This window comes from Panthera tigris, chromosome E1, assembly GCF_018350195.1.
Source record: "Panthera tigris isolate Pti1 chromosome E1, P.tigris_Pti1_mat1.1, whole genome shotgun sequence".
Taxonomy (NCBI): domain Eukaryota; kingdom Metazoa; phylum Chordata; class Mammalia; order Carnivora; family Felidae; genus Panthera; species Panthera tigris.
The window spans coordinates 44,819,520-44,832,207 of NC_056673.1; the positions used below are offsets into that span (position 1 = coordinate 44,819,520).

Below are 12,688 nucleotides of genomic sequence, written 5' to 3' on the forward strand. Positions count from 1 at the left end.
CCGCCCTGCCCTGGTCCTTTCCCGCCCAGACTCCGCGACTTCCGGAAGGGGGCGTGGCTCCGCAGGAAGTTTTCTCTTTACGGAAAAGTAAGCATATCCGGCTCCGGTGTCATGGCTGGTCCCTACACCGAGTGCGCGCCCGCTGCCGTCGGCCAGAAGAGGCAGCAGTTTGGGAGCCGGTTCCTGAGCGATCCGGCGCGCGTCTTCCACCATAATGCCTGGTAACCGCCCTGCCCCTCGCCTGGCCTGCGGCCCGCCCTCTGGCCCGCCGCCCCGGGCGCTGCGAGAAGCCCCTGACCGCCGGCCACGAGTCCCGCTGCCCTGCTTGAGGCGCTCTCCTCCCGTGGGAGAGGCGCTCCGGGGCCAGCGACTCACCCTGCCCGCGGCTGGAACGTGAGGCCTCTAAGCTGCCCGTTTGATTTTCCCAGGGACAATGTTGAGTGGTCGGAAGAGCAGGCCGCGGCGGCGGAGAGGAAAGTCCGGGAGAACAGTACCCAGCGAGTGTGCCAGGAGAAGCAAGGTGCGCCCAGGTGGGCCCTCGGTGGTATCTGCAGCCAGTGTACTGCTGAACGCACTGTCCACGAGAGGCAGAGAACCGAGACCGCCAGGAGCCTTTGTTACTGGACTGATACCGAACTCGGGGGTAGAACGGGAGGGGTGGGTGGTGGGTTAGGACGGAAAAGGGCGTCACCCTAAAATCTTGTTAGAGCAAACAGGGAGTTTTGTTTTGGGCTTTATTTGAGAGTAAGTGTATCTTGATATTTTCTAGCGATTAAGTTTTAGTTACGTTGTCTAGACCCATGTTAATGTGACTCGCCTTTGTCAACCGTGTGGTCACGTGATTGGCTTAGAGGCTGTGCTTTGTCTATGTGATTGCACTTTTACTGAGGAAATGTGATTGAAGCTAGATTCTAGTGATCTGATTCCCAATGTTGTTGGGGGAGGAAGCCAATGACTGGTGAATGTGTCTTTTCTTCGTGTGATGGCTATGAGGATTTAAGGCTTCTGCCGAGGAGAGCTGGGTGAAGCAGAGTGTAGATAAGTCTGGCCAAAGAAAAAGAGGCCCCTTCTGGAGAGGTGGATGATTTCACTGCAGAATATCTCTGGGTACTAAAACTAGTACTGATTGGGCCTTTTTCCTAAAAGACAATTGAAAGTAGGACTAGAAACTGAGAGGGTAGTAATCCCACAGTTCATTGTAACAATTAGAAGATTCCAGTTGCAAAATACTCACTTTACATGCTTTGACAGAGACTAGATCAATGCAGGTTAGAGTTGAAAGGGATTTTGAAAATCATGTAGTCCAATATCCTCTTTTTACAGTTAAAGAAACTCGGACCACAGGACATTATGTGCCTTTCCCAGAGGTAAGCAGTTAGTTAGTAGTAGCAAGGGTGGAACTAAAATCCAATTTCTTAGATTTGTATTCATTTCAACTACACTAGTCAAGGTCTGGCAAAGAACCAAAAACTGAAGTCTTAAAAAAAAAAAAGAAAGAAAGAAAAAGAAAACAAAACTCAAGTCTAACACTGCCTTGATCACCTTAGACTACAGCGTAAACAGTCTACCCTTCTCGAGTCTCTCCTGTCCTCCCATCATCAAAACTCTTCTCATCTGAAGACATTTTTCTCTCTTGTCAGCATTTCTCCTTTCCTTTTAGCCTTGTTTCTATTTTTTAGTATCTTGTGGTATTACTGAATTCATTTCTCAGCTCCACACTCTATGAAGAGCCACAGACGGGAGCGTATTTTACGAAGAGCTGCCTGTATCATAACCATTGAGTTTACATGGGGAATAACTGAAGAACCTGGGACGTTTCACTTGTAAAAGAGAAAATTTAGAGGTGGAAATAACCGCCCTTAAATGCAAAAGAGTTGTTCTGTATGGCCCTAAGAAGTAGTAGAACTTAAAAAAAAAGAAGAAGAAGAAGAAGAAATGAAATAGTAGGACTTTTTGATCAGAAGACAGATTTTTTTGCTTAATGTTAGAATTTTCTAGTAGTTAAGAGCCACCCAAAGATGTGGGTGGAGAATTGGTAGTAAGTTCGCTGGCAGAAGCTGGACTCCCTAGAAGGACAGGATGCAGAGGGAGTTCAGGTAGGGTACCTGGTAGGACTAAAAGGTTTCCAGCTCTGAGACTATGGCTCTGCTTGAGGATACTTTTAGTATAAAATGACATTCAATGAGACAGAATGGTATATGACATTAGGGACAAATAAAATCCTGAGAGATGGTTTTTTTAAACTCTTCCCTTAATGTTTACAGTTGATTATGAAATAAATGCCCACAAATATTGGAATGACTTCTACAAAATCCACGAAAACGGGTTTTTCAAGGATAGACACTGGCTTTTTACCGAATTCCCAGAGCTGGCACCAGGCCAAAGCCAAGATCACTTGGAGGATTTGCCCTCCGACAAGAGGAGTGAAGCACCTGAATGTAGGACCAGTGAGGATGGACCTGGTTTAAGAATAGAACAGCACAAGTGTTCTTCAAATAGTCTTGAACGTGAAACACAGACAGCTCCTGTGGGAGAAAATGTAACTCAGAAATTCAGTCACCTGGAAATCTGTGCTGATGAGTTCCCTGGATCCTCAGCCACCTACCGAATACTCGAGGTAACCCCCCTTTATTGTCCTGATAATGGGGTTAATGAGGCTGTCGTACACGTGGGTGGCCTGGGGAGGCTGACCACAAAAGTGGTGAAGAAGGTGCCTAGACTTGACTCCTATATTGGCCTAGAAACACCTCCTTTTTTTTTTTTAGCTAACGTTATGTCCTAAATTCAGACCAGATATTTGGCGGTTGTAGCACACAGATACATCACCTGGGGTGCTACTTGGGAACATCGTACTGCCCTGAACGTTGTAGCATCGTGCTGTACCTACCACCTAGAAGAGGGTCCCGAGTCACAAGACAAAGTCTTTTACTTCTCTTGTAATACAGTTACAACATGGAGGGGTTAGTTGGGATGGTGCCTGCTTCTCCGGCATGGGAGAGTTCTTGTCTTCCTAGTTGGGGTGGTGTTGCTGAGGCCAGACGGTGACTATACACTCCCCCAGAAGCAGATTACCCTAGGGTTGAGTATACTTCTTGCATGACCTTGTCAGTAGTCCCTTACCCTCCCCAAGCAGAACGGGACCTCTGCCTCTCTGTCTGCCTCATAGTTACGAGGATTGCATACATTGAGGTAACATATGTAAAACGGCTTAGAATCGTGTCTGGCAAGTAGTGAGTCCTTAGTATATGGTGGTTGTTTTATTATTACCACACCCAGACTAATCTTATTTGTGGTCCCCTTTTCATAAATTTTTCAGCTTAGTCAATTAGAAACATTTTTTCCAGTAATGATATAGTGCAGTTCAGTAAGAAAATATTTCATCTATAGGACTGTTTGCTAAACCTGAAAAAGTAAAAGCAATCTATGCCCTTTTTTCCATACCAACTCCCTTCTGCTGTTGAAAGCCCATGCTTTCAAAGTCTTCTATGGCTGCCTCTTTTAGACTTTCTGAGGTCAAGGTCAGGGAACGGCTTGGGTACTATTTAGCTCTGGTCACCATACCTTCCATAATGGAGTTATGAGGCAAGATTATTGATTATTTATCTAGCTCCAGGAATTAATTTTTTGGAAAATCCTGTAGCTAAAAGTTCATTTCTGTCTGCAGGTTGGATGTGGTGTGGGAAACACAGTCTTTCCGATTTTACAAACTAACAAGTAAGTGTGTTTAAAGTTTAACTGTGTGACGGCACAGAGGGGAAAGGGCTGTGTTGTTTCTCACTGGCAACAGTGGTTATTGGGAACCATGGGTGACGGGAGATCGGATTTATGGTCTGGATTTTTTTTTTTTAATGGTCTTGATTTAATTTGATTTCTAAGTTATCTTTGTCATCAGGAAAATTAGTAAGATTCAAAACCTGTTCCATTGTTAATATATGGTGTCTTTGATATTTTAACCTCTGCTACACAGGAAAGAGAACAGACACAATTCACTTTATAGTCTTAATTGTTCTACTGTTTTTCTGCCCATTTCAGTGATCCAGGACTCTTTGTTTACTGTTGTGATTTTTCTTCCACAGCTATAGAACTGGTCCAGGTGAGTGTAATTGCTCCTATCCATCATTTTCACTGGTTTAGAGGGGAAAACGTCTTCTAAAAGTCAGGGTCTCTAGCAATGTTTTTAATTCTTGTGTTTTTTTAAGTTTTTATTTATTTTTTAGAGAAGGAGGGAGGGAGGGAAAGAATCCCAAGCAGGCTCCGCACCAGCAGTATGGAGCCCAGTGTGCGGCTCGAACTCACAAGCCATGAGCCGAAGTCAAACATTTAACCCACTGAGCCACCCAGGTGCCCCTTTTATTTCTTATTCTTATGTGGTCCGAAAGTAAGAGATTTACAGGCAGCAGTAGCGGAAAAAACTAAACATGAATACAGAACCTCTCACTGGCCAGCTGTGGAACTTTGGGCCTGTCTCCTGACCTCTCCAAACTTTCCTTTTAAGGATTGAAATGAGAAGACTGTTTCTAGTCAGAATTCTTTGAATTATAAGTCACAGAAACATCTAGACAAACTCAGCCAGTGAAAGAAAGAGAAGGTCATGCAACCCAAGGACATAAAGTGTAGCCAGGACTGTAACTGAGCCCTAAAAAGGTGGCAGATACCAAGGCAAGTTGACTAGCCAGTAGGATGGCACCACCCTCTCCTCCTCCTATCATAATACCTCCCTCAAGTTCATGGTTTCCTATCAATCATAGCTCAGTGCCCATTTGTCCTTTGTTTGTTCTCTGTTTACAGACCAACTTTCTGTAATAGGTTTTTCCTGGTTTTACATATGATCCTGGCATGCTCACCCTTACCAGTCCACCCTGTTCAGGGTTCTCAGAGCCTCACCACAATGACTTGTCCTGATTCCAAAGTCCCCAGGAATAGTCTGATTGACCCAGCCTAGCTGATAATCTACTTGCCCTGTTTGAATTAGCAGGGGCCAATGAGGAATAAAGTCACATTTTTGGAGAAGAGATATAGAAAGGGAAATTACCCTAAAATGTGTCTGTTACAGTCATGTCTAATGCATGTAGCAGAGGAGCTCCAGAATTGGTAGTTGTGTCTTTCTGGAGTTACTTTCATGGATCCAGACCAGGTGAATATTGAGGCTTATCTTTAGTTAGTTTTGGGGTTTTTTAGTTAATTTTATGGTAATAAAATATAAAGTTAAATTTTCCACATCTAGAGAAATAGGTTTTCCTGGAGAATTCTGTGGTCTATGTAATATGGTATAGTTGAGTTGGGAGTTGTTTTAAATCATGCTCTTATAGGAGACTGTTAAAAACTGAGAACAAACTGAGGGTTGATGGGGGGTGGGAGGGAGGGGGGGGTGGGTGATGGGTATTGAGGAGGGCACCTGTTGGGATGAGCACTGGGTGTTGTATGGAAACCAATTTGACAATAAATTTCATATATTGAAAAAAATTTTTAAAAATAAAAATAAATAAATAAATAATAAATCATGCTCTTAAATGTTTAAATGTCTGTATGTTTTATCTCTCTCCTGATGGGAGTTTTATTTTTCCTTATGGCCACTTACCTTCCTGATGATTTTCCAGTCTTCAAATCTAACTCTGCATCAGAGTAAAGAATAAAAGTAGAGGAATGAAGAACTCTAGTTTTAAAAGTACCGGTTAAGGGCACCTCGGGCTGGCTCAGTCAGTGGAGCATGCAACTCTTGATCTTGGGTTTGATCTTGGGCAAGTTTGAGCCCCATGTTGAGTGCAGACATTACTTAAAACAAAAATCTTTTTTTAAGTTTATTTATTTATTTTCAGAGAGAGAGAGAAAGCACGAGGTAGGTAGGGGCAGAGAGAGAATCCCAAGAATCCCAAGCGGCACTCTCAGTGCAGAGCCCAATGTGGGGCTTGAAGACACGATCTCTGAGATCATGACCTGAGCCAGCGTCGGACACTCAACCGACTGAGCCACCCAGATGCCCCAAAACTAAAATCTTTTAAAAATAAATAAACAAAAGTACCAGTTGGATTCCACAAGCTCCTCTCTGGAATTGTTCACGAATCTTAACCTTTGAGTAAGATTGCGTGCCTTCATGATTAGACCGATAACCCTCAGTGGGCAGTAGCTGCAGTTACACTTAAAGCAAGATAAGATTTCCTTGAGGCTGTGTGCATGTGTGTGTGTGTGCGCGTCTGTGTGTGTGTGAGAGAGAACATTTTCTAACCTGTGTGTCTCTCAACTGTCTGCAGACAAATTCAGCATATGATCCCTGCCGGTGTTTTGCCTTTGTTCACGATCTGTGTGATGAAGATCAGAGTTACCCAGTGCCCACGAGTAGTCTTGATATCATCATCCTCATATTTGTCCTTTCTGCAGTTGTGCCAGACAAGTAAGTTTGAGGTCCTTTCACCAGCAGTGTAACAAAAACAAAGCGTTCGTCAGAGTTGGGCCCTGAGTAAGAAGGATCCTCTGATAGGCAGGGAAAAGCCACTCTGTCAGTGTTACGAGTGGCTCATCCCTTTTCCTAAATTTGCAAGTTCCCAACTTCTCTTTCAGCCTCTAAACCTCTGCCTGTTGACTGCAGTGATTGGTCATCGTTATGGTTTAACATCCCTAAAGAATGGGAGAGAAGTCTTTAGTGGCTGTGTTTTTTTAATTTTTCTTTTAAGTGATCTCTGCACCCAGCGTGGGGCTCGATCCCAAAACCCCAAGACCAAGAGCCACACACTGTACCCACTAAGCTAGCCAGTCACCCTTCATTGGCCTTTTTAAATGCTTGCAGTAAACCAAGCTTATTAACAACACAGAATTTATGGTGAACCTTAACTCAGGTGTTCCTTTATGCTTAAGTTCTTTGGAAAACTGCAGTTACAAGAGAATTCCATAAAATAAAGTTTAGATGAAAGGAAAGTCAGTTGCTGAACTCTAAAAGATGCTGTTAAAGCTTCTTAGGGACGCCTGGGTGGCTCAGTTGGTTAAGCATCGACTCTTGATTTCAGTTCATGTCATGACCTCAGGGTCATGAGATCAAGCTTGAGGGGCTCCTCGCTCGGCATGGAGTCTGCTTCAGATTCTCTCTCTGTACACCCCCACCCCCACCCATGCTCACATGCACTCTTCTCTCCCTTAAAAAAAAAACAAAAAAAACTTCTTAGACATGGGCAACCAGCTGTCCTGATGAAGTACTGTCCTCAGGAAGCAGCATCAGCCAAAGACCCAGAGGAGTGATTGATTTTCTCTGGCTCCCATTTCCTTTAGGATGGCACTGAATCATCTGACCTGACACGGACATTGTGAGTGTGGATAAAGGCAGATGCAGGACAGCCCAAAAGCCAGGCATGCTTCTAAACATTAATAACTGCAGAAGTTCAGGGGCACCTGGCTGGCTCAGTCAGTAGAGCATGTGACCCAATCTCAGGGTCATGAGCTCAAGCCCCACATTGAGGGTAGAGTTTACTAGATAGATTTTTTTTAAAACGGCGGAAGTTTAACTGCTATAGTCTTAAAAACTGACATGGACTGAAACAAAACATTAGAATTAAAATTCATTATTCAGTATTTAAATAGACTGTGTAGCACTTATACTTCTGAGGTTAGCACAGCCGAAACCCCCACGAGGACTGTGTATGGAAAGTGCAGTCAGAATGGAAAGCTCTCTGCCGAGGTGCTCATTTGCATGCTGACTCACCCTGTAAATTGCAAGTTCTTAGGGTTTGATCTTCAACAAATGGAAAGACACAGTCTCTGCGCACAAAGAGCTCGGGCCTGGGGGGGCAGGCAGAGGAGTCGACCGACTAGTAGTCCTCACTGCAGGTTTTCAGCATGGCGCCCAGAGAGGCACAGGCGCACAGGCCAGGGGCGGCTTCCCTGGGAAGTAATCGCAGGAGTGGGCAGTGAGCCAGATGCAGAGTATGTGACTTGGCCCATGGTCGAACTCTCCAGCAGAAGCAGGTTGTCCTCGGGCCTCTTCATACTGAAGGGACTGGGTCGAAGCCACAGTTGTGAGCAGACCACAGAAGGCACATCAGAAGCTCAGACACGCGCTCCTGTTCTCATCTGAAGGGAGAGCAGAGGAGCTAAGATTTCAGGGGCCATGTGTCAGGCAGGGTTACGAAGTCCACTGGCTCTTCCAGACGTGCTACAAGGAGAAGGGACCCTGTCCTTAAGGAGACCTGATCTTCCTTCTCTGTTGCCCCACAGGATGCAGAAGGCTATCAACAGGCTGAGCAGGCTTCTGAAGCCCGGAGGGATGATGCTTCTGCGAGATTATGGCCGCCACGACATGGCTCAGCTTCGATTTAAAAAAGGTATCGTGGGAGTACCTGGGGGGTTCAGTCAGTTAAGTGTCCAACTTCGGCTCAAGTCATGATGGCGCAGTTAGTGAGTTCAAGCCCTGCGATGGGCCCTGAGCAGACAGCTCAGCCTGGAGCCTGCTTTGGATTCTGTGTCTCTCTCTCTCTGTGCCCCTCCCCCACTTATGCTCTATCTCTGTCTCTCAGAAATAAATGAACATTAAAAAAAATTTTTTTAATAAATAACTAAAAAATAAAAAAGGTATCGTGGGGGCACCTGGGGGGGTTCAGTCGGTTAAGCGTCCAACTTAAAAGTTCAGGTCGTGATCTCATGGTTCATGAGTTCGAGCCCTACATTGGGCTCTCTGCTGTCAGCACGGAGCTTGCTTGGGATTCTGTCTCTCCCTCTGTCTGCACCCCCCCCCCCAAATAAATAGATAAACTTTAAGAATAAAATAAAATAAAACATATTTTGCTACTGTAAGCAAAACAACAGATTGGCCATCCGAATAGACGTATAAATCCGTGAAATCGATTAGAAACCTAGAGTTACAGCTCCAATATGAAGTCATTTAATACATGACAGAGGTGGTATGTTTTTGAAGATTGTGTGATCTAGGTATTGGGCAAATCTTTAAAACCAAGACCGCTGCATTTAGAAGAGCTAGTTTTAGAAAAGACATTTGATTACATGAATAATTTTAAACAAAGTATGGCCAAAGGTGCCATTAAAACAGTTTAAAGACCGATAATTTCGGTGCATAGAACAGATAAAGACTGCATTATTATCTGTGCTCTTCGGGGACTGTTGGTACGTTGATAGGGAAAAGATCAGCAACCCACCCAAAACACAGGGAAGAAAATTTTAGACTTGATTCCCAGAAGAACATATCCAAATGACCAAAAACAAACTTGAGGGTAACAAAAATTAGGATGAGATAACCACTTCTTTAATCTGCCAACTCACGAAAAGAGCTGTGCTTCTCCATTAATGGTTTTTGTTTTTGTTTTAAGATTTTTTTTTTGAAGGAGAGAGACAGAATGTGAGTGGGAGAGGGGCAGAGAGAGAGGGAGACACAGAATCCGAAGCAGGCTCCAGGCTCTGAGCTGTCAGCACAGAGCCCGATGTGGGACTTGAACTCACGAGCCGTTAGACTGTGACCTGAGCCAAAGCAGGGTGCTTTACCGACTGAGCCACCCAGGCGCCCACTGGGTTTTTTGAGCACACTGGAGCTATTGACTCAGTCTAACAGTCCTTTCGGGAATTCCTCAAGAACTAGCATGTAATACATATGTAAGCAAAATCTCGAAAACCAAGTGAATGCCTCTGGAGAGGGGAATCTTGTGCCTGCCGCGTGGGGTAGATCCCTTACTGTTGGTCTTGGAGGGGTTTCCGTTCTGCATTCCCAGATGAGAAGAGCAGTGTACAGACAAGTATTTTAAAGTTGACCCCACATGTAAGAGTAGCTGGAGAGAAATAAGCAGAAGTGAAGCAAGTAAGATCATTTTGGCATTCAGAAGGTACAGAAGGGCGACGTACCAGGTTGGTAAATTGACGTTAGGTCAGAGGGCTTGGCGGCTGAAGGGAGAGCGTCCGTAACCAAAACAGCGTATGTCTTGTACTTGTGAACGAGTGTGGGCACGTGCACAGACATGGGAAATGGTCATGGTGTCTATCTCAAGTTACCTTTCCTCAGACTCAGCTATGGTCCCTGGCTTTTATTTATTTACTTTTGTTTTACAAAGAGTATGTGGTATTTATGTAGTCAGGGAGGGGGGAAAACACCTTCCAACACGAAACAACTCTAGAACAGAAGGCTGAGGTTCACATGGGTGACGTAACACTGCATTTCGATCGCTCCCCTTGGGGTCCTCTTCTCCAAAGATTCCTGCAACGTGCCCAGAGCAACCAAGAAAGGATTCTGTTCTCTGCCCGAGAAATGGTATCACGATGTACGTTTGATTGGCAGTGAAATTCAAGGAAGTGCTTTAAAGTCTCTCTGATGTTTATCACATCGCTCCACAGGTCAGTGTCTGTCTGAAAATTTCTACGTGAGAGGCGATGGTACTAGAGTTTACTTCTTCACACAAGGTATGGAAACGCTCATCTTTCTTCATGCTAACAGTCCCCCAAACACCAGATCAAATGTTGCTTGATACAGTATCGGAAGTAAAACTGTCATGGCCCTTCTGCCTTTTGAAGACTTTTCCTGCCTTTCCAGGCCACCTGAACGGTTCACTGTTCTCCACACGGGCTCCACTTACAGGAGCCTCCAGTCCTCTGCTTTGCTCCTCGACTGTCTGCGCTTCCTCCCTGTCGCTTTGTCCCAAATGGAAAACCTGCCCATTCGGCAAGACCCCAGGGCAGCTGGTTTTGCCCTGTAAGCCGGGTTGTCCTGTAGGTGCGCCAGAATTAGGCTGTGCTCCCCGTGCCCCGGCTCCCAGGCGTAATCCAGAATTGCCCTCCTCTGCGGCTTGCCCTGCCTCGGGGTTCCTCCCCCACCAGTGCCATCCTTGGGCCCTTTATTGTGCCACATACTTCTTTGAGCTGTTGGTTAAAATATAGTGGAAACTCTCTGCTAAAAAAGTGGCTTTGACATTACATGCAGAGAGATTTTGCATATACCCTTAAGGTGTCCATAAAGCCCTTGAAAATTCTTCCCTGTCAGCTCTAAGGCTCTCCCTCTGGATTCCAAGGGGCCCTTGCCGGAAGGTTTGGCTTCCCCCATTTAAACATGAACTTAATATTACCAAGCCGCTCCTACACTTCTAAATAAACAGCCCTGCTGAAGCCACTTGTAATACATAAATAAAAACAGTCTCGCGGAGCCCCATTTAATATAGGAAGTGGTGGACCATGTTTTTTCTGTAGCGGAAAATATGTAAACATCTCTTTTCCGAACCAGATGAGCTGGATACACTTTTCACTACGGCTGGACTGGAAAAGGTTCAGAACCTGGTGGATCGCCGATTGCAAGTGAACCGAGGGAAACAGCTGACCATGTACCGAGTCTGGATTCAGTGCAAATACCGCAAGCCTCTTCTGTCCAGCGCTGGCTCAGTGGCACCTGCTCCTGACGCGTGAGCTCTGGAGCTTTTTAAAAAGAACATTCACAAGTGGTGTCTTGTCGATGTGGGAAAGTCCAAGGATTCAGACTTGAACCTTAAACCTAGAAAAAATTGCTTTTTATCAAGATTGTAATAATTGTGCTTCCAATTTGGGAAGCCCTTTAATATGTACTTTCCTAAGTTTTTTCTTACTTTGAGATATCAAAGAATCTTTCTTGCCATTTTGTAATTTATCATAACTAAAATTTCATGGGAATCGTGAATTCAAAAGGCGTCAAGAATTTATTTCCATGTGGAAGTATTGTACGTGATAAGGTGTCATCTGACTGTGAGTTGCATTAAATTATTTCGGAGTTCAAATGTCTGGACTAGGCAGTTGATATATACGGTGAATAAAGGTCTCGTTCAGCGAGAAGCACGTCAAGAAGAATCCTCTTTCTTTGGATATTTTCCTGACTCAAAAATACTGCCTTAGGGGCACCTGTGTGGCTCAGTTAAGCGTCTAACTTCGGCTCAGGTCATGATCTCTCAGTTCACGAGTTCAAGCCCCACATCAGGCTCTGTGCTGACAGCTCAGAGCCTAGAGCCTGCTTCAGATTCTGTGTCTCCCTCTCTCTCTGACCCTCCCCCACTGGCGCTCTGTCTCCCTCCCTCCCTCCCCCCCTCTCAAAAATAAACAATTAAAAAAAATTACTGCTTTAAAGAGAATCAAAACATGTCCTTGTTACGTATTTATTTAGTCATGGTCTCCACTTAACTCTAGTTCTGTGGAATTTTAGACACTGTTCCCCCTCTAAGTAACCTGTTTCTCAAACAGTAAAACGATCTAGACTTTTCTTGGATGTAAATTTTAAAAAATAAATAAGTAATGGGAAAAAAAGATCTTGACATTTAGCAAACTTGTCTCGTTTTTTTTTTATTGTGCCCTTAACTGTTTGACACAAAAGGAATTGAGAGAACTTTATTTTAGCCACATGACTGTACAACTGAAAATGATCATCATCAGTATTGCTTTTTTTATGTTCTGCTTTTTTTCAGTTACCACTCCTACATGTTTCCCTCTTGGTGGTTCATAAGTTATACAATGTATTCTTAATTTTTACCAAATAAAGAATTTTCAGTTCTTCCTATGTTTTGCATGTTCAACTCAAATATTCCCATAATTGCTTTTTATCATTGTATTACATGTGGAAATGTGTAAGAAAAGTACCAATTACCAAGAATATTGCAAGAATAGTCCATTTTCTTTTCAGAATAGTTTTTAAGAATAGGTTGCAAGGTGATGTCCCAACTCTCCTGCATATTTTCATGTATAATTCCTATAACTA

The 12,688-nt window shown here is 44.2% G+C and overlaps 1 protein-coding gene across 2 annotated transcripts; it reads left to right on the top strand.

Moving 5' to 3' along the window:
- Nucleotides 1-109: 109 nt before the first annotated feature.
- Nucleotides 110-11,901, top strand: METTL2A (methyltransferase 2A, methylcytidine). Of its 2 annotated transcripts, none has more exons than XM_042966299.1 (9): nt 110-221; nt 429-520; nt 2,265-2,617; nt 3,665-3,714; nt 4,033-4,093; nt 6,249-6,388; nt 8,200-8,306; nt 10,318-10,383; nt 11,198-11,901. In XM_042966299.1, exons 1-9 carry the CDS (start codon nt 112-114, stop codon nt 11,374-11,376), a joined length of 1,158 nt encoding a protein of 385 aa, XP_042822233.1. In that variant the 5' UTR covers nt 110-111; the 3' UTR covers nt 11,377-11,901. The 2 variants fall into 2 exon arrangements, with proteins under 2 accessions (XP_042822233.1, XP_042822234.1); XM_042966300.1 differs by having other exon boundaries at nt 133-221; nt 429-530.
- The last annotated feature ends 787 nt before the right edge of the window (nt 11,902-12,688 follow it).